General features: G+C 61.3%; 2 protein-coding genes across 2 annotated transcripts; both read right to left on the bottom strand.

Annotated features, from left to right (window-relative positions):
- On the bottom strand, nucleotides 48–8,126 carry ECEL1 (endothelin converting enzyme like 1). The gene is made up of 18 exons (XM_021393590.1): nucleotides 7,803–8,126; nucleotides 5,746–6,564; nucleotides 4,927–4,995; nucleotides 4,746–4,856; nucleotides 4,146–4,238; nucleotides 3,679–3,803; nucleotides 3,173–3,395; nucleotides 2,985–3,083; nucleotides 2,817–2,891; nucleotides 2,287–2,390; nucleotides 2,121–2,179; nucleotides 1,954–2,005; nucleotides 1,804–1,871; nucleotides 1,594–1,718; nucleotides 1,368–1,433; nucleotides 1,173–1,268; nucleotides 651–727; nucleotides 48–550 (listed from the first exon to the last, which is right to left on the bottom strand). Exons 2-18 carry the CDS (start codon nucleotides 6,493–6,495, stop codon nucleotides 451–453), a joined length of 2,292 nt encoding a protein of 763 aa, XP_021249265.1. The 5' UTR covers nucleotides 6,496–6,564; nucleotides 7,803–8,126; the 3' UTR covers nucleotides 48–450.
- On the bottom strand, nucleotides 11,670–21,528 carry SLC12A9 (solute carrier family 12 member 9). The gene is made up of 13 exons (XM_021396053.1): nucleotides 21,342–21,528; nucleotides 19,447–19,581; nucleotides 19,167–19,304; nucleotides 18,730–19,029; nucleotides 18,378–18,485; nucleotides 18,178–18,289; nucleotides 17,939–18,096; nucleotides 17,443–17,525; nucleotides 17,200–17,324; nucleotides 15,516–15,708; nucleotides 15,174–15,348; nucleotides 14,226–14,372; nucleotides 11,670–13,714 (listed from the first exon to the last, which is right to left on the bottom strand). The coding sequence occupies exons 1-13, from the start codon at nucleotides 21,526–21,528 to the stop codon at nucleotides 12,882–12,884; spliced, it is 2,694 nt and encodes an 897-aa protein (XP_021251728.1). The 3' UTR covers nucleotides 11,670–12,881.

The raw sequence follows: 21,596 nt of genomic DNA, 5'->3' as shown, positions 1-21,596 counted from the left end.
CACGGTTCTGCCCACTGCCATCTGTCCCCATACCATACCCTGGCACATCTGGCATATCCAGTGCTTTATTGACCAGAAAGAGCAGCAAAAATACAGCACATATCTGTGTGCACTCCCAGGCAGGCTGGCATCACCTCAGACCCCAGTGACTAATGGGGACAGGATGGGGCTGGCACAGGGATTAGTGCTTTTGGTACACACAGTGCCTCTGCATCCCCTCCCTGCCCTGAGCAGCTGGATGTGGGGAAGTTTGGGGTAGCATGGAAAAGAGGGTCCCATTGGGAGGGAGCTCATAACCCCAAAGTATCCCCTCCTCCTTGCCACCCCCCAACCCACGTGGTTGCCTATTTTGGGACGCACCCTTTGCCTGTAGGACAGGAGGGGAGTGGGCAGAGACGGGCACTGGTGCAGGGATGGGTACTGGGGTGCCAGCCTGTGAGGACAGCGGCCTCACCACACCGAGCACTTGTGCACGGGGTTCATGGGCGAGTTCTTGGGGCAGTGGAAAACCCGTCCAAATTCCTCGAACTGCGAGACACTGCCCAGGACCCTGTGGGCAGGGGGAGCAGCTCAGAGCTGTCCCAAGGACCCTGCCCCTCACCCTTGCCCACCCCAATGGCACCGCACCCCATCCATGTCCCCATTTCTACCTGTAGTGCTCTGGGGCATGCTTGTCCGTCAGCACCTGCAGGTAGATGGACTGGGATCGTCGCTTGATGCACCAGTTCTGAGGGGAGCAAGGTCCCATGGGTGAAATGGGAAGGGGACCCTGGATCCTGGCATCCATCAGGATCCCAAAGGGTCTGGCACCCACCGGGATGGCCCTGGGGGATGAGGGCAACAGTGCTGTGCTTGTTATTGTAGGGTCTCCCAGGAGCCTACAAATGTGGTACAGATGGACTGGGAGCATTGAGAAATGCTCGTTGTTGTAGGGGCATGTTTGTTTGTTATGGTACGGTCTCTTGGGGCTGTAGGATGCATAGGATGCACAATTGTGGGGTCCCCTGGGGTCACGTGAATTTGCTATAGAGGGGGGATTCTGGCAGAGATGAGGGAATTAGGTTGTTATTGTAGGGTCCCCAAGAGCACAGAGGCTGTGCAGGGTGGTCTGGTGGATACCGGGAGTACCCGCACAGCCCAGGAGCTGCTCATGGCCACAGACACCACCTCACCTGGGCAAAGGCGATGAAGAAGAGCTGGTCATGGGTGTACTTCAGGTGGTGCAGGGGATGCTCAGGGCCATGCTCCCGCACCCACTTCTGATAAGCCTGGAGAACAAGGGGTGCCAAACTGCCACATAACACCCAGCAAGCAGGACCACCATGGCCCTGCCAGGGCTGTGACATCTGAGGGTGGGGGACACTCACGTAGTAGGCAAGCTTGAGCCCCCCCATGTCAGCAATATTCTCCCCCAGCGTGTGTTTGCCATTCACCTGCCAAGAGAGGAGCAACACGGGGTGAGCGGAGATGTCCCCTAGCCCCATGGTGGCACAAAGGCAGTGCCTCAGTTTCCCCCTCAGGGCTTTGGGAGTGTTCCCAGCTGAGGTGTGATGAGCTGTGGGGTCCCTGGTCACTGTTGTGGCAGGGTCTCACCCGCTGGTTGTAGACAGTGAAGTTATCGTAGAGGTTGACAATGCACTGTGCCTTCTTTAGGAACTTGCTGTAGGATGTTTCCGTCCACCAATGCACCAGGTTCCCATGCCGGTCATACTGTCCTCCTGCAAGCACCACTACTGGTCATGCCAAGGGAGCTGGGTGGCCCCAGGACCCTTCTCCCACCGCAGCATGGTGGGGATCTCTCACCCCAATCATCATAGCCATGGGTCAGCTCGTGCCCGATGATAGTGCCAATCCCACCGTAGTTCAGCGACCTGCCAAGGGAAGTGGTGGTCACCGCAGGAGCTGCCCCCACCCAGAGCCCTGCCCTGGCCACCTCCCCAGCCCCACACTCACTGCGGGAACTCAGGATCATAGAGGGTCGGTTGCAGGATGCCAGCAGGGAACACTGGGGACAGAGGACAACATTGCAGGGAGGGGACAATCCTTTCCCACCCCACAGCATCCCCTGGTGCCAGGGGACCCCACACCATGCCCCCACTCAGTGCTGGGTGATGCCTCACCCATCTGGTTCTTGTTGGGCAGGTAGTAGGCATTGAGGGCCTGGGGGGGCAGGAGCCACCTGTGAGGAGAGATGGAGGCTGTGGGGACACGGAGGGACTGGGAAATGACAACCCCTTGCCAGGTAGGACACCCCATGGCCCACCTCCCAGGTAGAGTGATACCCACGCAGACTTGTCCACCTCCTGCCGGATCTTCTTCACTGAGAGCCTGATGCTGAAGGCGATACTGTTGAGGATGTTCTTGAAGTAGGTCTTCTCATCCACCTCAAACTGGGGGAGGGCACGGCCATATCAGAGGGGACTCCACCCACAAACTGCAGCCCCATGAATTGTGGGGAGCTGGGCTAAGATGTCCTCCCACCCCTATGAGCCCTGAGGACAGAAAATGTGGAGTTGTGATGTGGCACTGGATGGGGCACAAGTGCTGCATGCCCACAGGGGCTGCTGTGTCCCCATCACCTCTCTGGAGTCCCTGGGTCATCGGGTGTAGGGGCACCTCCACCTTGCCAAGGATGGGGCGCAATGTGGGGAAAGTCTCTGCCTATGTGGCTGTGGCCATACAGGTGGTGGGGCTGGTGATCTGCCAGGAGGTGTCTTGTCTTGGAGTGGTATCTTCCCATCATGGTCTGCCTGCACCCCTGATTAGACAGACATAGGGCCCATCTTCTGCACCATGTGCCCCTGTGTGCCCCTTGCCTCATACTCCTTGTCGATGGCCTCTGGCTTCAGTAAGAAGTCGGGGTACCCAATCATCACCATCATGTACTGGAGCTGTGGGCAGAGAGGGCAGTGGGGTCAAGGGCCCTGTCCCACGTCTCCCCATGGGGACAAGGACAAATTAATTAACATGCTGGGGGCCACCACCTTGGCCCTGGCAGCTCTCCGTGTCTCCTCATCCATCCAATCCAGCTCATCTAGGCGCTGGTCCAGGATGTACTTGATGTCCTCCACCAGCTGCTGCACCTACAATGGGTCACCACGGGTGGTGGGACAGTGTCCCAGCCACCCACCTGCAGGGTGGCACCTTGGCAAGGGGACAGGAGGGCACCTACCTTGGCCTTGCTGGCAGAGGAGAAGTACTCCTCAACGAAGAGAGCACCCAGGGCCATGCCAAAGTGCTTGTTGGCCTGGCTCAGGCAAACCTTGCCCAGCTCCAGCTGCTTTTCATTGCCCTCCATCTCTTTGGAGAGCTCATGGATGGCATCGCGGAATGGGGTGGAGAGGTGCTCGCTCAGCACCACCACGATGCGCCACAGCATGTAGTTGTGAAGGATCCTGGGGAAATGGGGTGGGATCAGGTCCCTTTCAGGCATATACTAGAGTGAGGACATCCCAGCATGGGATGCCCATGTCCCATGGCACCCAGGGATGGGGTGGCTCTGTGGACAACCCAGCAGTGTTAATGGCATGGTGCAGGTCTGGCTGTGTGATGGCTTTGTTGGCATCCACCATGGGGAGGTCTCAATGAGGACTCATGGTGCTGCACTCCACTAAGGTTTCAAGGGTCCATCCACAGCACCCCATGGGCCCATCCCATTGTGCCCTACCACCCCCTCACCTGCTGGGCGTCACGCGGATGAGGTCAGACACCTTGTGCATGTAGTCGGTGGCCAGCAGCACCACCTCCTCATCCTCCGAGAAGTTGTCGTGGAAGATGCGGTCCAGCAAGCGCTTCCACTTGAGCTGGCAGCAAGGGGGGCACATCAGGGTGGGGACCCCCCCATCCATGTCACTGGGCTTTCAGCCTCCACCACCCCTTCCAATGGGACCAAGCCTGGTCCTGACGCTGCCCCCAGCAGCCAGGGAAGTGCAGGATGGACTCATCACCATCCAGAGTGCATTTATTTGGGGGAGCGGTGCAGAATATTTCTAGGGACATAACGGCATTGCACTACAGGGCGCTTCTTAGTGGGGGACATGGGAGTGGCAGCAAGGAGGGTAATGGAACAAGAGGACAGGGACAAGCAGGGGCACAGGGCAGGTAGGAGATGTGAGTGGCAGGGTGCTGGTGGGGGGGGAACACACCGTGGGGGTGATGCGCTGCAACTCGCCCAGGGTGACTTTGTGGTACATGCTGCTGACGTCCCTCCGCACATCGTCGTACTCGGACACTGTGATCTGCATGGGGTGGGCACAGCTGTCACCTCCCCACTGCCCATCCAGGGCAGTTGGCATGGGGATGGGCGCAGCTCTGGGGCAAGAAGGGCTGTGGGCCCACATCCCTCATGGCTTGATGCCTCATTGGGAGTCCCAAAGGGCTGGGCACGAGGTCCCTCAAGGCTGGAATTTGTGTTCCCCAAGATAAGGGCACGGGTTCCTCAAGGAGCTGGGGCACCCAAGGGCTGGGCATGGAGGTCCCTCAAGATTGGGACTGAGGTTCCCTAAGATATGGGGATGGGGTACTTCAGAGCCTGGAGTGCGTTCTCAAGGATGGGGAATGGAGCTCCCCAGGTTGCTATCCCATAGAGTAGATCTGGGATTTCCCAAGGTGATGAGGCTGGGAGCCCCATGGACCAGATGTGAAAGTCCCCAAGGGCTTGGAGTGCAGATGTCCAAGGGGATGGGGTCCCTAAGGGCAAGGCAGGGCAGGGGCACCCCAAAACCCGGGATGGTCACCCCACTCACGTTGGCAAGGTGCTGCTCCAGCTGGAGGATTTCCTGCGCCTTTTGCTCCACGTGCTCAGCCCCCAGGAGCGTGAGCAGCCTCTCCATGAAGACACGGTAGGCAGCCAGGATCTGTGCAAAGGGAATGGATGTGTGTGCCACCTGCGCTGTCCCCTGCCCCTCTTAGTACCCCATTCCTCACCTTCTCACTCTCCTCATCCTGGCCCAGGTACAGGGTGCGCTCAGGCAGCGTCAGCCCATCCTGGTCAATCTGGGGAGAGATGGGGGTTGGGGGTGAGCAGAGCTCCAGGATGAGTGGGGAGCTGCACTGGGGGCAGGGCACCCACTGACACCCCGAATGGTGGCCCCACTCCTATATGCAGGATGCACCATGGGGAGCACAGGGATGGGCAGTGCTGCACAACCGATCCCATCGCACGCCTGCACCTTCCGCATCACACGGATACAAAGCCTTTCCCTGTGACACACGCTCCCTCTAGTGTACACGCACACTCCTTCAGCACAGCCGCTCTCCTTCCCCGTCCCCTGTCTCGCACACAGGCACACACACCTACACACTCACACCCCTTGTCCGCAGCACCACCAGGCATGGGGACCAGGGAGGCTTCATGCTCACCAGTAGCGCTGCCATGCCCAGCACATTGTCCCCACCATGCCATCCCCATCCCCTCCATGCCTTCTCCATCCCCACCATACCATCACCATCCCCACCTTGCCTTCCCCATCCTCAGCATGCCCCTGTGGTATCCACACTCATGTCTCCCCATGCCCACCGCTGTTCCATTGCTGTGCCCCACAACCACGCCATCATCACGCCAACCATGATGTCCCCACCATGCCACTGCCATGTCCCAGCTGTGCCCACTGAAGATGCTTGAGCTTGTCCACTCGGACACAGCCCACCTACACCCGGATGGCACCATAGGGTGAGGGACGTGGGTGGCAGGAGTGGGGCAGCCTGACACCGCAGTGCTGCAGGGACGTGGCAGGGTGTCCTCACCCGGATGACGTAGCGGGAGGTGTTCCTGTCGTCCAGGCTGACGGTGAGTGAGAAGAGCACGGCGGCGCTGTAGACCCCTTGAGTCTTGTAGAGCAGCTCATTGAGGTCTCCACTGCCCGGCGACGCATCCCAGCCACCACACTCCCCAATCACCTCTAACATGGGCCGCGGCCCCAAGCGGTCGATCTCAGCCCGGTTGAGGCATGAGCGGAAGAACTCCTTCACCTTCCTCTCAGCTGATGTAGGGGCACGGCGGCGCACAGGGCGGCTCAGCAGCGCCCGCAGTTTGGCCTCGTTCTGCTCAGCGATGGCCCCAATGGTGCCGTACACCAGCTTGTCCTCGGGGATGCCGTGCCGGCGCAGCCACCCGCCGCAGGCGAAGGAATAGAAATCCTGGCAGGGGTCGATGGTGGCATCCATGTTGGCACTAAGGAAGCGGGACGCCCGTAGGAAAGCCTTCTTCTCCTGGCAACCCTCCAGGCAGTAGCTGTCCCCTTCGGCCGCCAGGTACTTGAGCACTAACATGCATGTCAAGATGATACAGAGCCCGGCGGCAAACACCAGCCCCGAGAGCAGGCAGATCTCCCGGCGGCTCCAGCGCGGCAGCCCCCCACCGCCACCGCGCTTCTTGGTCCCAGCACCCAACTGGAGAGCAAAGCCATTGGGCAGCGTGCCGCTCTGGTAGCGGCTCACGTACTTCACCTCCTGGAACTCGTCATAGTGGGCCGTCAGCGAGTAGGTCTTCTCCATGGCTGGGGCTGCACGTGGGGCTCATGTACCCCAGTTCATGCTGGAGGTGCCCAGGTAGGTAAGATGCTCCTGGAAAAGGCAGAGGATGTGGTGTAGGGAGGAGCAAGATGGGGGTTGTTTCTTGCCGTCGTCATCTCCCATGTCATGGTCCCCAGCACTGCACCAAGATGATGGCACTGGTGACCCTAATGCCAGGAGCTCAGTGGCATCCCAACCCTGCTGCTGTCCCCTTTGTCCCCGCCTGGTGTTGGGGCAAGGTTCCACCTGCACCCAGCCCATGGCTCATCTCCATCCCACCCACCTGGAGACAGCACTCCAAGTGCATATCCAGAGTGATCCAGGGAGCTCGGCATCACACTGTGCCCCATGGGGTGAGGGGGTTACAGGGCTGCCAGCCCCTCCAGGCAGGGGTGTGGAAGGGGAAGAAGGACTCTGGGGAGATTTCTGGGGAGGAAGACACTGCACAGGGTTGGGCTGGGTGGTTGCGTGCCGGGTTGCGTTGCCTTGCACTGCGTCGTGTCGCGTCGTGCCGTGTTGCATTGGGTTGGGGTGGGTCGCGGTGCGCTGTGTTGCAGTGCGTTGTGCCCGATTGTGTTGCATGCAGCACACTGCGTGTGTGCAAAGTTAGCTCCTGTCTGGAGGGGTCCCTGCACACTGTGGGCAGCTCACAGCATCCTCCCACAACCCCCCAAAATCCCTCTCCGCTACCTGGTGCCCCGTGATCTCTGTTCTGGAGATGGGGGGCTCTGCCCTTGGGGAGAAGAGGGTGGGGACGACTTCCAAAGGAGACCCCAATCCTTGCTCAGTGCGCACTGACACCAGATTTGCAGGTGTGGGCAGGACGTGCTGGAGACAAAGAGCTGCTTGGTGGGAGTGTGGACCATATTGCTGCAGCAGGACCCCCTCAGTCCCCCCAGAGCCTCACTGCCTCTGCTCCCTCTCAGCAACTTAGGTGAAGTTGTGCCCGGGCATCGCAGCCCTGTGCTGGGGAGAGGCTGTGCAGCTGCCGCTGCCACCGGAAAGTTTGTGGGGTGAGCAGTGAGCACGGAATTGGGCGGGGGCTGGGAGGGCTGCAAGGGGTGAATGGTCCCTGAGATGGTCCCCAGGATGCTGGAGGGATGCTCAACCCAATGCTCGGGGGCTGCTTCAGGGGATGCTCGGGAGTGCCCAGGGAATGCTGCTCAGGATGCTCCGGGGATGCTGCCCAGGATGCTCGGGAGATGCTCGCCGCGGTGCTCGGGGGATGCTCGAGGGATGCTCGGGAAATGCTCCGCGGGATATTCGGGGGATGCTCGCGGGATGCTCACCGGTAGGCTTCGGGAGGGTGCTCGGGGCTGCTCGGGAGATGCTCCCCGGGATGCCGCCGGGATGTCCGGGGGTGCTTGGGGCGCGTCCCGCTTGCTCACCGCGGCACTCGGGGGCTGCTCCGGGCTGTGCTCGGGGGATGCTGCCGGGGATGCTCTTGGGGTGCTGCCCGGGATGCTCGGGGGGTGCCCGGTGGGTGCTCACCGCTGTGCTGGGGGATGTCTGCAGGCTGACCCGGCGCTGCTGTCGGGCCGGATCGGTGGTGCCCGTCCGGCTGCGCGCCCCGTGCCGAGCTGAGCGGAGCGGCGGGGCCGGAGGGAGGGAGGCAGCGGGGCGGGGAGGGGGTGGCGTCTCCAGCCCGGCTCTCCCGCAGGCCAGGCTCCATTAACGAGATTATTATGCAAATGGAGCAGCCCTGTGCCACCCGCCTGCCTTACCTCATCCCCGGCGGCGGGGAGGCAGAGCAAGGGGAGGGCGGGGGGATGCCCGGACCTCCACCCCAGGGGGGCTGGCATAGGGTTGGCAGTGCCACCAAGGCTGGCACTGCTGTGTGGGGACGCGATGCCACATCCGACATCCTGCCACATAGAGTGGGCATTGTCTTTGGGCACATCGCGGCTGTCGGACCCCCCCAGGCGGTGCCTGAGCACCTCGGGCTGCCTGTCCCATCCTTCCAGGGGGGATGCAATGGGGTGGGCAACAAATGGAGCCCGGGAGGCTCCAGGTGAGAGAGAGTTGGCAGGGGGGGTGGCACAGGGAGGGGGTTATGCAAACTCAGACACACGCACACACACATGCGAAGGTCCGGGAATATTAAACTGCATTGCAGATAAATCCCCAACATAAATATTGTGAGCTGCTCTGCCATTGGGGGGGGCAGCAGAGAGATTTATGGCCCATCCATTGCGCTGCCCCACGCAGCAGCTGCAGACCCCCGGCCCCACCGGGCCGTCCTTCCGAATACCTTGGTAACCCCATTCCACGCAGCTCTGGGTGCTTGGGGTGAGCACTGGGTCTTCCTGGTGCTGAGGTGGGTGCTGTGCCATGAGACGTGGGGACACCTCTTGGCATGGGGACTGGTGGCTCAGCCGTGGGACACACTCATGCACGCTCACACCGCCTCTCGGTGGCACGGTGATGCTTTCCCTGGGCACAAACCATGCTCCATGAACCCCACCAGATGCCTCCAACTGGGCATCACCAGCCCCAGCAGGGCGCAGGAACACCCGAACCCAGAACCCAAACCCATGGGTGGGCAGGGAATACCCAGCCCTGCTGCTCACCAGGGGAGGACGAAGGGTCCCAGACCGGCTTGTGGCACCCTGGTGGAAGCATGACAGATGCATGCAGGAAAAGGGGAGCTGATATTATTAACAGCCCTGGGTATTGCTTCAGCAGGGCTGTAAAAATTAAAGGCGTGTGGATATAAAAGAATGGATAAATCTGAGCCGGCCGCAGAGTGCTGCGGCGTCCCCTGGGGGGTGGCAGCCCCAGGAGATGGGATACAGCGAGCATGGGATGGGCACTGCACGTAGATAGATCCTTGGGGGCCAGGCAGCACCCATCCCCACAGGAAAGTGCGATGCTCCAGCAAAAACACTGTGGGCAGTGCCAACCTGCGGAGCTGGTGCTGCAGAGCAACAGGCTGCTCCTAAAGCAGGGAAAAGGGGTTGCATTGGCTGGTGTGGGGCACAGGTTGCTCCCCCTGGGGTGCCCACAGCCCACACACTCAGCCTGGCCCCGAGGATGGCATCGGTGCCCTCGTGCCATGCACCCTGGCTTGGCCCAACCTGGTGGGACTGGGGGTCCTGCAGCCCCTGGCTCTGACCCCTCTCCTTGCCAGCCCCACGGGCCACCCTGCCAGCATCCTCATTTTCCCCGAGATTAGCCGCGGCGCGGGAGCCCCCGCGCACCGCCAGCAGGTGACAAATAAGATTTTTCCACTCTCCCGAGCACCCGGCATGGGTCTGTCATTGAAAATGCAAAGCAGCGCAGTGCCAACCTCCGCCGCTTGCCCTCCCCTCCACCCGTCCCTTGGGGCCCACACGGCCGAAGCCACCACCCCTGCTGCTGGGACCCCAAAAATGCCCTTCAATCCCTGCTGGGCGTGAGCCATGGGTGCCCTCGTGCCTGGTGCAGCAAGGTCCTTGGAGGGGTCCTAGGAAGGGGATTGTTTGGGGTGTCAGCCCGGGTGGGTGCTGCGTCCCTTGGGTGGGAGAGTGACGAGGGAGGGTGGCTGCCAGGGGTCTCCATCACCTGGGTCATTGCACCCTGACAGTGGTGCCAGGCTCTCCCAGGTGACAGCAGCATGAGGGTTTGCTCCCCATAGGAAGCACCTGGTCCTCGGGGTGAGCACTGCCCCACAAACCCATTCCAAGTGACCCCACCCCAGTTCCCAGTGGAGGAGCATGGCAGTGGTCCATCACCCCAGAGCTGAGCACATCCACCCAACACCCACTGCTCAAGCCCCTCTGTCCCTCAAATCCCTATTTCCCTTCCCCAGATCCCCTGGTCCCCCCAAGACCCAGACTTGGGCCCCATTATCCCACACCCCCAGGGCTGAACACAGCCCTGCAGCCCCATCCCTGCGTCCCCCCCTCCGCTATTGTTACAGGGTTGCCTCTGCCTCTGTTTGTGAAATTAATTCGGAGGTGGAGAGGGAGAATTATGTAAAGTGTGGTTATTCTGGAGCGGCGGGGGAAGCGCGGCTGATGGCAAAGTGCCTTTTTGTGTGTTTAATATGCATTTTTTTTTCCAGCGGTGCATTTTCAGGCGGGTAATTTGCTGTCTTTTCAGACCCCGATCAGTATCATTTCTCCGGCAATGACAGCTTTTATTTGCTCTGAAATGAATGCTGCGAAATTTCCAAGAAATAGCCGAGGCCCCGTTGCCTGCCCACCCCCGCGGGCGCCCCGCAGCCACGGCCCCATCCAGCGCCAGCACCGTGCACACGCGTGTGCACACTCTATATGTGTGTGTGTGTGTGTGTGTGTGTGTGTGTGTGCTCCCTTGGCTCACACATCCATGTGCACGTCAATGCACTTGCCTATACCCTCATACCTAGCCCCCTCCTAGGCGCAGACATAGCTCCCACCGTGTACTAAGGGGGTTCTTGATTAGGGTCCCCCCGTGCATTCCCCCTCACTTGGCACAGCCCAGCTATTGGGGAAACTGAGGCACAGATGGGTGCTCTCACCCCAAGCCCTGCCAGCAGCAGCCATGAGGCAGGCGGCTGTCCCCCACCCCAGTGCCTGGCACTGTCCCCGTGGCCCATTTGGCACCTGGGGAGCACCCAGGGTGAGCCAAGGGCTGGTGGTGCCAACAGCAGAGATGAAGGGCACTGGGACTGGGAACAGGGGGCAGCCCTGGGCATCAGGAACGTGGGCACGGGCAGCGGTGGGGGTGTAGAGGGTGTGTGTGCGAGGAGGGAGGCAAGGAAGCTGTTTGTGTGGGTGTGCACTGAGTGGGCGTTGTGCGATGCCAGCTTTGCAGCATGCTGTGTGCGTGTGTGCACGTCTCGGTGTGTGCACGTGTGGGATTGCGCCAGCCCCCCCTTCCCCACCACGTCCTGGTGCATGTGCAAGGTGTGCAAGGCGCACACATGGCCGTGCGATGCTGTGCGTGCCAGCACCCATGTGCCATGCTGGGTATAGGGGTGTGTGTTCCCAGCACTTGTGCACCATCCCACACGTGATGTATGGTGTTATGGTGTTGTGTGTATAAGGCATAAGCCCCCAAATGCTGCACCCTAATACACAGCCCACTGGGGGTCCCCACCTCCCCGGTGCCAGTGCCTGGCACGGCCAAGGTTAACTCTGCCAGAGCTCGGCGGCGTGGCACAGCGAAGCTTTAATTTAATGAACTGTAAGGGTTTTTTATGGGCTTTTAATTACGTGGTGATAATTAACATTATAGGCTGCTGGGTCCCGCTGGTGCCCGGCTGCCCTGTGCCAGCTCCTGACGGTAAATAAATGTGGTGGGCAGCCAGAGCCGCGCAGTGCCCATGCCGAGGGACCAACCTCCCAGCTCCAGCAGCAGAGCCAGCCTCAAGCCCTGCTGGGGTGGACTCCTGGGCACAACACCCTGCAAGAAGTGGGGAACAATGCAGCCCCCCCTCTATTTCCCTGGGGAGCACCCAGGTATATGGCGTTTTCCAGCCCCCTGGCTGAGCACAGCTGCCTGACAGCACCGTGGTGGTGATGGTGGGGGGGGGGGGCACAGGCTGTGCCATGCTGTTAACCCCACACACCCACCCACCCAGCCGCTGGCCCCACACAGTCTCCCCCACACTTGTGCTAATAGGAAGTGATCCATCAGGCAGCACCCAGGCGCACTGCCCTCCTGCCAGGCACCCCATAGATTTATCTTCATCACCCAGGCAATTTCCTGCCCTGCCCTAGCCAATACAGGAGGGTAAAGGGATGGGGAGGAGCAGCACGGGGAGCTGGGGGTCAGGACAACGCCACTCTACCATTGCTCTCCGTAGGCACAGGGCTATGATGCCCCAGAGGGCCAACCCCTCCCAGTCTCAATTCCCCCTCTCTGGGGGCAGCAGGAGCTCAGAGCCCCCCACCCTGGGGGGTCACAGAGCCACGAGGGGCTGCCCCCCCTTTCCCCAGCCTCAAGCAGGGAACTCAGGCGCACAGGCTCCCTTCCCCCAACCCCTTCCCATTTAATTTTCCCTAATGAAAGGCACGGAGGATGGCGGGGAGCTGGGGCACCAAGGTCGAGGCTGCCTTTAATCAATCCCTGCTGCTGGCTGGGTGCCCGGAGGAGCCTGCAGAGGAGAGCATGGGGAGGAGGGCTGCAGGCAAAGGGCTCCCAGTAGCAATATGGGACCCCCCTAGCACCCCAGAGAAAAGGCACCGTGAATGCATTAAGTGCCCGGATCCAGCCAGGGCAGCTTTAAATGCTGTGCCTCCCCCACAAAAATACCCAAGCCCCATATTCTCCTCCCAGCACAGCCCCTAGAACAAGGACTGCAAATGGGAGTCATGGCTGGGGCCAGCTCCTCCAAGGCCATGCCCAGCCCGGAGCTGTAAGGCACTGACTGCTGGAGGGTTGGGGACACAGGGGACACCCTAGAGCTGGGTGCTGGTGACAGCGCTCACCCCGTGCACCAGCACAGTGGGGCCAAGATCGCGGGTGAGCAGCTCCAGCTGCCGCAGGTACAGCGGGTACAGCCCAGTGTCGGCCGGAGGCCGTGGCAAATAGAGGAAGCGGACAGCAGGCGCCGGGCCTTGCTCCAGCACCATCTTGTTGGCAGCACAGACGTACTCATCCGACACCTGGGAGGTGTTGGGTGGGAAGTTCACCGCCACCTCTTCTTCCTCAGCGGGCGCTGGGCCGCCTGGGGGTCCCCGTGGGGCCTGCCAGTGCAGGCGGACAACCCCATCCCACGGCACCAGCTGGATCTGGGCCTGGATGCGCAGGTCCTTGAGGAGCTGGCGCAGCTTGTCCTCCTGAGCGTGGGGCATGGCGCCTGCCTCCACGCACAGGAAGAGGCGCAGGCGGGCCCGGCGCCAGGCCCGCGCCATGTTGAGCACGCAGGCCATCTGCAGCAGGAAGAGGCTGCACGTGTCGGCGTAGCGGGCGCTGTCGGGCCGCAGCAGGTTGACGGGCCAAACGTGGATGGAAGGCGGAGGGCTGGCGGCCCGGCGCAGCTCCCACACCTTGTCCAGGCTCTCCAGGTGCCGGGCCAGCAGGACATTGCGGAGCATCTTCAGGGCATCAGCCACGATGCCTACGTACTCGTGTGGAGAGAGCAGCTTGGGGGCGGCGGCGGCCCGCAGCGGGGGGAAGCCCAGGGGCAGCTCCTCACGGGTGCTGGTGAAGGCAGGGTGCTGGGCCAGGCTGTCCTGGGGTGCCGCGTCATCATAGAAGCCCAGCACCAGCGTGTTGGGGCGCATGCCGCCTGAGGAAAGACCATGAAGGTCTGGGGTAGGGGGGAAGGAGAGGCCCCGACCAGCCCTACAGGTACCCCAAAGCCCCAGCTAGGCTTTGGCATTGCTCGTCCAGGTACCACCAAGACCCATCATAGCCCACAGCAGTTGCTTCCAACCTCCCCTTGGTATTGCCCATCTGAGTGCCTTCAAACCCCACAGCACGACCATCCTAGATGCCTCCAGGACCCAGCTAGGCTTTGGCATTCCCATCCAAGTGCCCCCAAACCCTTCAGCATGACCCAGCCTAGAAGCCTCCAAGACCCAACTTAGCTTTGGCATTGCCAAGTGTGTTAAAAACACCTGGTGTAGACTTCACCCATCTATGTCCTCAAGTCCCAGCTTGGCTTTCACAATGCACACACAGGTGCCTCCAAGCCCCAGCTCGGCTTTGCGGAGTGTATCCAAAGCCCTCGGCACCACCCACTCCGCAAGGATGGCAGGGTGGACCCCCTCATCAATGCCCAGCCCAGTGCCACTCACCAAGGCCAGAGGTGAAGAGGAGCTGCCGGACACCATGCCGCACCGAGGGCGCAAGGGTGAGGCTGATGAAGGCCTTGACATTCAGCTTGTCCACCAGGCTCAGCCATGAGTCTTGCTGGGGCTGCAGCGGGTCTGAGGGCAGTGCGTCTGGGTGGGGTCAAAGGCCAGCATGAGTCATGGGGCTCGCCATGCTGGGGGACTCCCTGATGTCCCCACAGCTCCCCAGCATGGCACTAAGCACCCCTAGCACCATCTTCCCCCACAGCAGCCACATCATCTCAGCACACGAGCATAGGGAAGGCGTAAGCAGGTGCTTCCAGCCAGAGATATGAAATTATACATAAATATATAAGAAATACCTAGACAGCCCCATCCCCCTCCCCAATTTCAGGCCATTAGTCACCACGGCAACAGTGAAGGGGGGAGCAGAGCCCGTGCATCCGCTGGGGGCGGGGATGGCCATGGCAGGGTGAGTGCGTGTGCGAAGGAGCACATGTGCAAATGAACGTGGAAAAAACATCTGAAGCGTGTGGATGTACAGCAGCAGGCATGAGATGAGGATGGACACAGGAACACACGCATGCAAGGCTGTGCCAAGCGTGCACAAAATGCCCACACTTGCTGTGTGTGCACAAGTCCAGAGGAGTCAGGGTGGCACATGCCACGTTTGCGTGCCTGTGCCAACATGCAGGAGCTCCATGTAGATGTGAAAGGATGAAAGTGAGCAAGATACGCATGTGCACAAAAATTATGGGACAGAGATAAGTCACCTACATCCCCAACACTGTGCCAAGCTGTGGGTATGTCCAAAGCGCTGATATCTCCCTCCCTGGGCCCAAAGCGCCCAGCTGGGAGGTGGTGTCACTGCAGCCAGGGAGCAATGCTGAGGGCCACAGCATCACAGAAAGGGACAGAGACCACCAGTGCTGGGACAGAGCAGATCCTCACCCAAGTCCTGCAGCTCCACGTGGCCCAGGACATAAAGGCCACTCTTCTTGAGGTCGTTGACAAAGTCAATGAGGCGAGCACTGCCCCGTGGGTTCTGCACCATCAGCAGCATCTGCGGGCGCCAGAACTTGACGTGGTCCTTCCGTACGTCCAGCATCAGCAGGTACTTCCGCACCTGGGTGGAGGGAGGGAGGCAGGTAAGGATCCTTCTTTCCTTCAACGTGACACCCCGAGGGGATGCCAGCCCTAAGGACATGCTGCTGGGATGGGGCTGCCACAGGGATGCCAACCCCAGGGACGTCAGCTCTCCACCCCACAATGGGTGAGAAGAACAGGACTCACCTGGTGGAAGATGAGAGCCTGGCTGATGTAGCCCCAGGTGCTGCTAGGCGAGAGGTAGTGGAGGGCAAGGAGGAGGATGAGGAGGAAGCCCAGGCTCGCCGAGGCCGACACGGGGCTAATGAGGAACATCATGACGCAGCAGCCAGCAATGCCCAGCAGGCATGTGTGCCAGGTGAAGTAGCGAAAGGTGGGCCTGGAGCAGGGAGAAAGGGATATCTAAATTAGCCAACGTGGCTAATGGGCTCCTTGCAGCAGGGAGGTCAGCCCAAATGAAGCTTGGCCTGTAGTTTTGTGCCACTCGCTTCATGTCAGCCCTGTAGTCTGGCTACGGGCAACCCACACCAAGCACAGGCAAGTTTGCATCACCTCCATCCTCATCAATGGCACCAGCAGGCATACAGCCCCTAGCACTCAGTTGTGCTCAGCTGGCCCAGGAAAACCCTGATGAGAGGCAACAGGCATGCACCAGGCTGTCAAGGGGAACTAATTACACTGGGGATAACAACAGCCCACATCAGGGCTGAGCACAGAAATGGCAATTTCCATCCCCATCAGCCCCTTTTATGGCTTGAGGGATGGACAGCCTGGAAATGGCACCCTGGAGAAGCCACCCCGAGCCCCCATCTCCCCCTGTGCCTCTCCATGGTACAGGTTTGATGGCACAGAGGGTAGTGGCACAGGAGGGGGACAGGGCACTCCTCTATTATAAGGCAAATACTTCATGAACGGAAGGGAGATTGCACCACCGGGCAGACCCACGCTGCCTGCCCCTGGCAAACAGGGATGATCTGAGGCAGGGGGGATGGCCTAGGGGTGGGCAGAGCTGGGGGGCATACAGCAGCATCAGCGAATGAATGCAGCACCCACTCATCCCGGCACAGGGAGGCGGAGGCGGGAAGGCGAGATGCTGTTATTTTCTCTAATTGCTGTTTTTGCTGAAAGGTAATTAAAATCCTTTTCCGCTGTGCTTGATGGGAGACCTCAGTGGGGGGGGGGGGGGGGGGGGGGGGGGGGGGGGGGGGGGGGGGGGGGGGGGGGGGGGGGGGGGGGGGGGGGGGGGAAGGGGGGGGGCACTGAAGTGTGGGATGGACAAGGGGCCCTTTGCTACCTGGCCCCACAGCCTCCCCCCAGGCACCAGTCCATGTCTGTCTGTGCCCCACGTCCTCAGGCACAGGAAGGGGGAACAGGGGCTGAGCTGGGGGGGCTGTACTCAACCCAGGCCCCCCCAGCCACCCTGCCTTGCCCCCCCAGCTTAGGGCAGCCCCACACCCGCCGCCCCACGCTGGGGCTGCCTGTCACACAGTGTCCTTCCTGGAAGATCTTCTCCTCCCCCCTTAGGCAGGATCCCCCACCCTCTCCCTTTCCTTGTTAGTTTAATTAGCGCTAATGGAAAGTGGGCTCCATCACTGCTTGGCGAGCTGCCCGGGGGATGCCGGGCGGCACAGCCTATAAATTACCTCTGGAAAGCCTACAGGGAGGGGACGGGGGGTACCCGATGGTGCTGCATTTATCTGTGCCTGCTCAGTAACACGGTGCCAGGGCACAGGGACTATCCTCGTCTCCCTCCTGAGGGGTCTCTGCCCCCCTAATGCTCAAGGAGAGGGCGGTCTCCTCCATGCCCTGTAGGCAGATGGATGGACAGATGAGTGGGTGGACAGCCCACTACAGAGCAGGCAGCAGGTACCTGAAGTTGGGGGCTGATGCCCACTCCAGTGCCAGGCAGGCCAGGTTGACGGTGGCATAAACCAGCAGGAAGAAGGTAGTGACAACCCCTGCGATGGTGTTGAGCTTCCCAGAGAACAGCACGAGCTGTGGGGAGAGCACGGGGGGCACAGAGTGTAAACAAATCGAAGAAGTCCCATAAGGGGGCACACAGCTTGGATATGAAGCCCAGGGACTGGGACAGGAGAATCTCCAGCAAACTCACCTGCACCACCAGCCAGGAGAGGATGACTGCCATGATGGGGTTCCCGCTTGCAGACGTCTTCTTGGCAAGCGCCAGCGCCCGACCTGCAGGCAGAGCAGACATGTTGGGCAGGCACAAGGCAGGAGGCAGCCCAAAGGCCACCAACTGGCTTGGCCATGAGCCCTGCCCCCATTCTGAGTGCTGGGAATGGGGCAAGGGTCCCCACTGTGCCCTGGCACAAGTGCTGGCATCCCTGCAGGCACGCTGGTGTGCAGGCACGTCCCCAGCCTGGCAGTACCAAGGTATGCTCTGTAGACCCCACATCACCTGCAGCGGCACTGCCAACCCCAGGGTGGACTAGGTATTGCTGGGTAGAACAGAAAACGAGCCTCGGGACCCCAAGCCCACACTGATCCACAGAGCACCATCACCCCAACCACAAGGAGAGCTCATGTTGTGGGAACAGCCCTGGCACCAACTGGGCTCTGGCTGGTGCCAGCACATTCCAGGCACTCACCAAAGAGATCATCCCGTGCCAGGGCATAGAGGATGCGGGATGCCCCGATGAGGTTGCTCATGGCTGCAGAGAGCGTGGCAGCGTAGATGCCCACCGTGACCAGAGGTGGGAAGATACTGATGTCACGCAGGAAGCCGTAATCTTTCTGCAGGAGGGTCCTGGAGAGGGACATGCACATGGTGACACTCACCTTAGCTCGTGTCAACACTGATAACCCCAGAAGGGAACAGTGGCCGTACCTGTTGCAGGTGGCACACATGAGGAAAGCCAGCAGGTTGTAGACGAGGTAGGTGAAGAGCACAGCAGAGATGGTGCCCCGCGGGATGGAGTAGCTCGGGCGCTTCAGGTCCCCTGCGGGCAGGGCAGTAGTGTCACCACACCATAGGTGCAGCACCCCCTGCACCATTCAGCTTCATCCTAGTGCCACCCCGCTCCCTACCTGACATGTTGGAGCCTGCCATGATGCCGGTGCAGCCATTGAACATCACCGCGAAGACAGTGCTGAAACTCATCATCTGCCCGGTGGTGTAGTCCACCCCATACCCACCTGCAGGACACAGGGGCACAGGCTGTGACGGGCTGCTCGGGGTGGCACAGCCCTGCCACATGCCCTCTCATTAACACCCCTGTCCCCAAAGGAGGGCCACTATGGGACAAACCACCCCCCGTGCCCTCGAGCTCCCCACACCCTCCATTGAGCCTCTGCTGATTCAGAGGCCGATGCCACCCCTCTCCACCCCAGCAGGTATGGGACCACGATGGGGACCACGGGAAGCCCTCACTGTCCTCACCGCCCAGGTTTTCTCGCAGAGTGGCAAGTGAGAAGCCCGTGAAGTTGCCGTTCTCAGTCTCCGAGCTGTTGAGGTGTGGCATACGGATGGGCACACCGAGGGGCCGCGTGGCAAAGAAGCTGACGAGGATGGTGCCCAGCACACCCGCCACGATGAGGAAGATGAGGAAGGTGGCTTTGGCGTAGATGGAGGCACCCACCAGGCACACGACGAGGCACAGGGCCAGCAGGATGGTGCCATAGAGCAGCTCGTACCAATAGCTCTGGGGGAGGACGTGAACGCCTGAACCCACTTTCTGCCCTGGGCAGAGACACACAGGGATCAGTAGGGCTCGGAGCAGGCACCAGGGGTTGGCCAAGTCATGCCAGGCACCAGGCACAGTGCTATGGCTGCTTGGAGAAGGGATGCCCCATGTCCCCGGCTATAGGGTAACTTACCTGGCGGGATCCCGAAGCTGTCCACCACCGCCTCCACCAGCCCCAGCACGTAGAGGGCACTGCCACACACGTTGGCCAGGAAAAACATGATCCCAATGCTGCCCCCGAACTCCGGGCCCAGGGCACGACTGATCATGTCTTGGTGGAGTCAAGGGAACGAGTCAGCAACCCAAACCAATGCCCAGCAGGCATGAATGCCCCATCACTCCCACAGCCCCACTGTGGCACCCAGGTGCCACTGAGCGTCCCCCCAGGATTTCCCGCACCCAGCAAAGGATACAATAGGCTCCTCCAGCATCCAGTGCCCCGTTGGTGGCAATGGCACACACTGACAGCACCGTCATGCCGATAATGAAGTAGGCCACCGCGAACATGGCCAGAGCTTGGTACAAGCCAGCGTGGCCCACCACGAACCCTGCCAAGGTCAACCTATCGTTAACTGGGCATGAACAACCCCACGGGGCTGCCCCATCCCCATGCATGCCAGCCCAGCCACTACCCCCAGCCTCAGGGCATCTTCCTGCTGTGCCCACAGAGCCACACACCCAGAGAGCAAACAAGCAGGGAGGGAGGAGACGGCAGGGTGGCCCACTGCAAACCAGGAAGCAAAAGCAGCCCAGGGCGTCCCTGTCAGCCAGGCACCAAGCCCAGCTCCCACAGCCCCTGGGGGCTCCGTGGTACACTTGGACTCCCTCATGTCCCTGCACAGTCAGGCTGCAAGCAGCAAGCAGGACTGTGGGCAGGAAGGGGTTGCCCACAACAGTAGTGGGAGATGCCCTATCTCAGCCACGAGATTGGCCACAGAGATGCCAAGGGGAGGGCTCGGGGAAGTAGGGGGAGCAGCAGGGAGCCCTCAGGGCTGGGTTTTCTCCCTCCATCCCAGTGTTAAAAGCTGAGGGTGGAGATAAGAGGTACCAGGAGAGCAAAGTGGGGGCAGCCAGAAGGGGCTGGGGGTCTCCAGGTCATGGAGAGCCAGAGGTGTGTTTGAAGTGTGCAGAAAAGGCGGGGGCTGCCCGGGTCCCCCTTAAGTGGGATAGTTCCTCTTCTCAGCAGCTCCCCTCCCACCAGCCCCACACTTCCCCTATGCCCTCTCCTTAGGTAACACCACCCCCAATGAGGGTCTGGGCTCAGTGTGGGCCTGGGAGTGCCTTGGAGGGCAAAGCTTGTGGGGTAGGAAGGGACGAGGGACCGGGTTGTGCCTCCCACCTCGCCGCTTGGGATATCTCACAGCCACAGGAAGGGGCTCAGGGCCCCCTCCAGGCCCCCCGGCACACAGCCAACTCCCGCCCAAGGTTTTCTGCAGGCGGAAAGCAAAAGAGGAAAAGCCTCCACCAGACCTCCTGTCCGGGCCTCCATCTGAGCTGGACCAGGGCATCTCCAACCGGCGTACCTCAGAAGGGCTGCTGCCTGCCCCTGGTCAGGCCCAGCCTGCCCCCAACTCTAACGTCCCCCATACTGCCCAGTACCAGGCTTATAGCTCAAACTTGGAGCAGACTGGGAGCCAATCTGTGTCCTCCCAACAAAGTGGAGACGGAGGGAAGCCCAGTCCTGGGGCATGACACCAGGACGCAGCCCTGAGGACACCACAGGGAACAGGGAGGGCACTGGGGTGCAGCACTGCAGGATGCTCAGAGCAGCGGGGTCCTGATACTGTGGGGTGGGGGGGGGACACAAGGGCACTGGGATCTGAGTTAGGGAAGGCACTTGGGAGGGCACAGGGATCCTGTCCCAGGGAGAGGGGCCTTCAGACTGGGGATGCTGAGGCTTCCGATTGGGTTCCTGCCCTGAGGGTACCACAGGAGCCCTGGGGCTGCAGACTGAAGGGGTGTATGGGGTGGGGGGGAGCATACAGCACTAGGACCTCAGACTGGGGGAGACCTGGCTGGGATACAGGGACTTCAGCTTGAGGTTGGGGGATATGGAGGGAGCTGGGAGCTCCTAAACAGGAAGGCCTGGGGGAGAGCACTGGGACTCCAGACTGGGATGCTCAGGGGAGGGTGCCGGGAAGACACCGGGAGCTGAGTGGGGAGCACGGGGCGGCACTGGGACCCAGACCCGGGGGAGCACCGGAGGAGCAGAGGGTCCGCAGCCGGGGGAGCTCGGGGTGGGCGCTGGGGCTGCAGGCAGGGGATGCCCAAGGAGGGCCCGGGACCGGGGAGTCCAGGAGATACTCACCGAGGCGCAGGAAGAGGACGACGCTGAACATGGAGAGCAGCGTGGGCACCACGACACCCAGGAAGGTGGGCAGCTTGCGGGGGGTGGCGGCGGCGGCGGCCCGGCCACGTTCCCGGCCCCGCTCCTCTTCGCCGGAACCGCCGCACAGGCGGTACGTAAGCAGCGCGCTGCGCTCCGAGCTCGCCATGGCCCTAACCTAAGCCGGCCCGGCCAGACCAGGCCCGCAGCGGCCCCGAACGCGCCCGCTCCCCGGCC

The sequence above is a fragment of the Numida meleagris genome, chromosome 4, assembly GCF_002078875.1.
Source record: "Numida meleagris isolate 19003 breed g44 Domestic line chromosome 4, NumMel1.0, whole genome shotgun sequence".
NCBI classification, from domain to species: Eukaryota; Metazoa; Chordata; class Aves; order Galliformes; family Numididae; genus Numida; species Numida meleagris.
This window is presented reverse-complemented; position numbering and strand designations above follow the sequence as displayed.

Coding starts and splice junctions, on each gene's coding strand:
- ECEL1 (XM_021393590.1), bottom strand. CDS start 6,495: ATGGAGAAGACCTACTCGCTGACGGCCCACTATGACGAGTTCCAGGAG. Junction 3,804..4,145: donor TGCAGCGCATCACCCCCACG/GTGTGTTCCCCC, acceptor CCTTGCTGCCAG/CTCAAGTGGAAGCGCTTGCT. Junction 1,872..1,953: donor TATGATCCTGAGTTCCCGCA/GTGAGTGTGGGG, acceptor TTCCCTTGGCAG/GTCGCTGAACTACGGTGGGA.
- SLC12A9 (XM_021396053.1), bottom strand. CDS start 21,528: ATGGCGAGCTCGGAGCGCAGCGCGCTGCTTACGTACCGCCTGTGCGGC. Junction 19,582..21,341: donor CGTCCTCTTCCTGCGCCTCG/GTGAGTATCTCC, acceptor TGACCTTGGCAG/GGTTCGTGGTGGGCCACGCT. Junction 17,526..17,938: donor GGCACGGGATGATCTCTTTG/GTGAGTGCCTGG, acceptor CTCTGCCTGCAG/GTCGGGCGCTGGCGCTTGCC.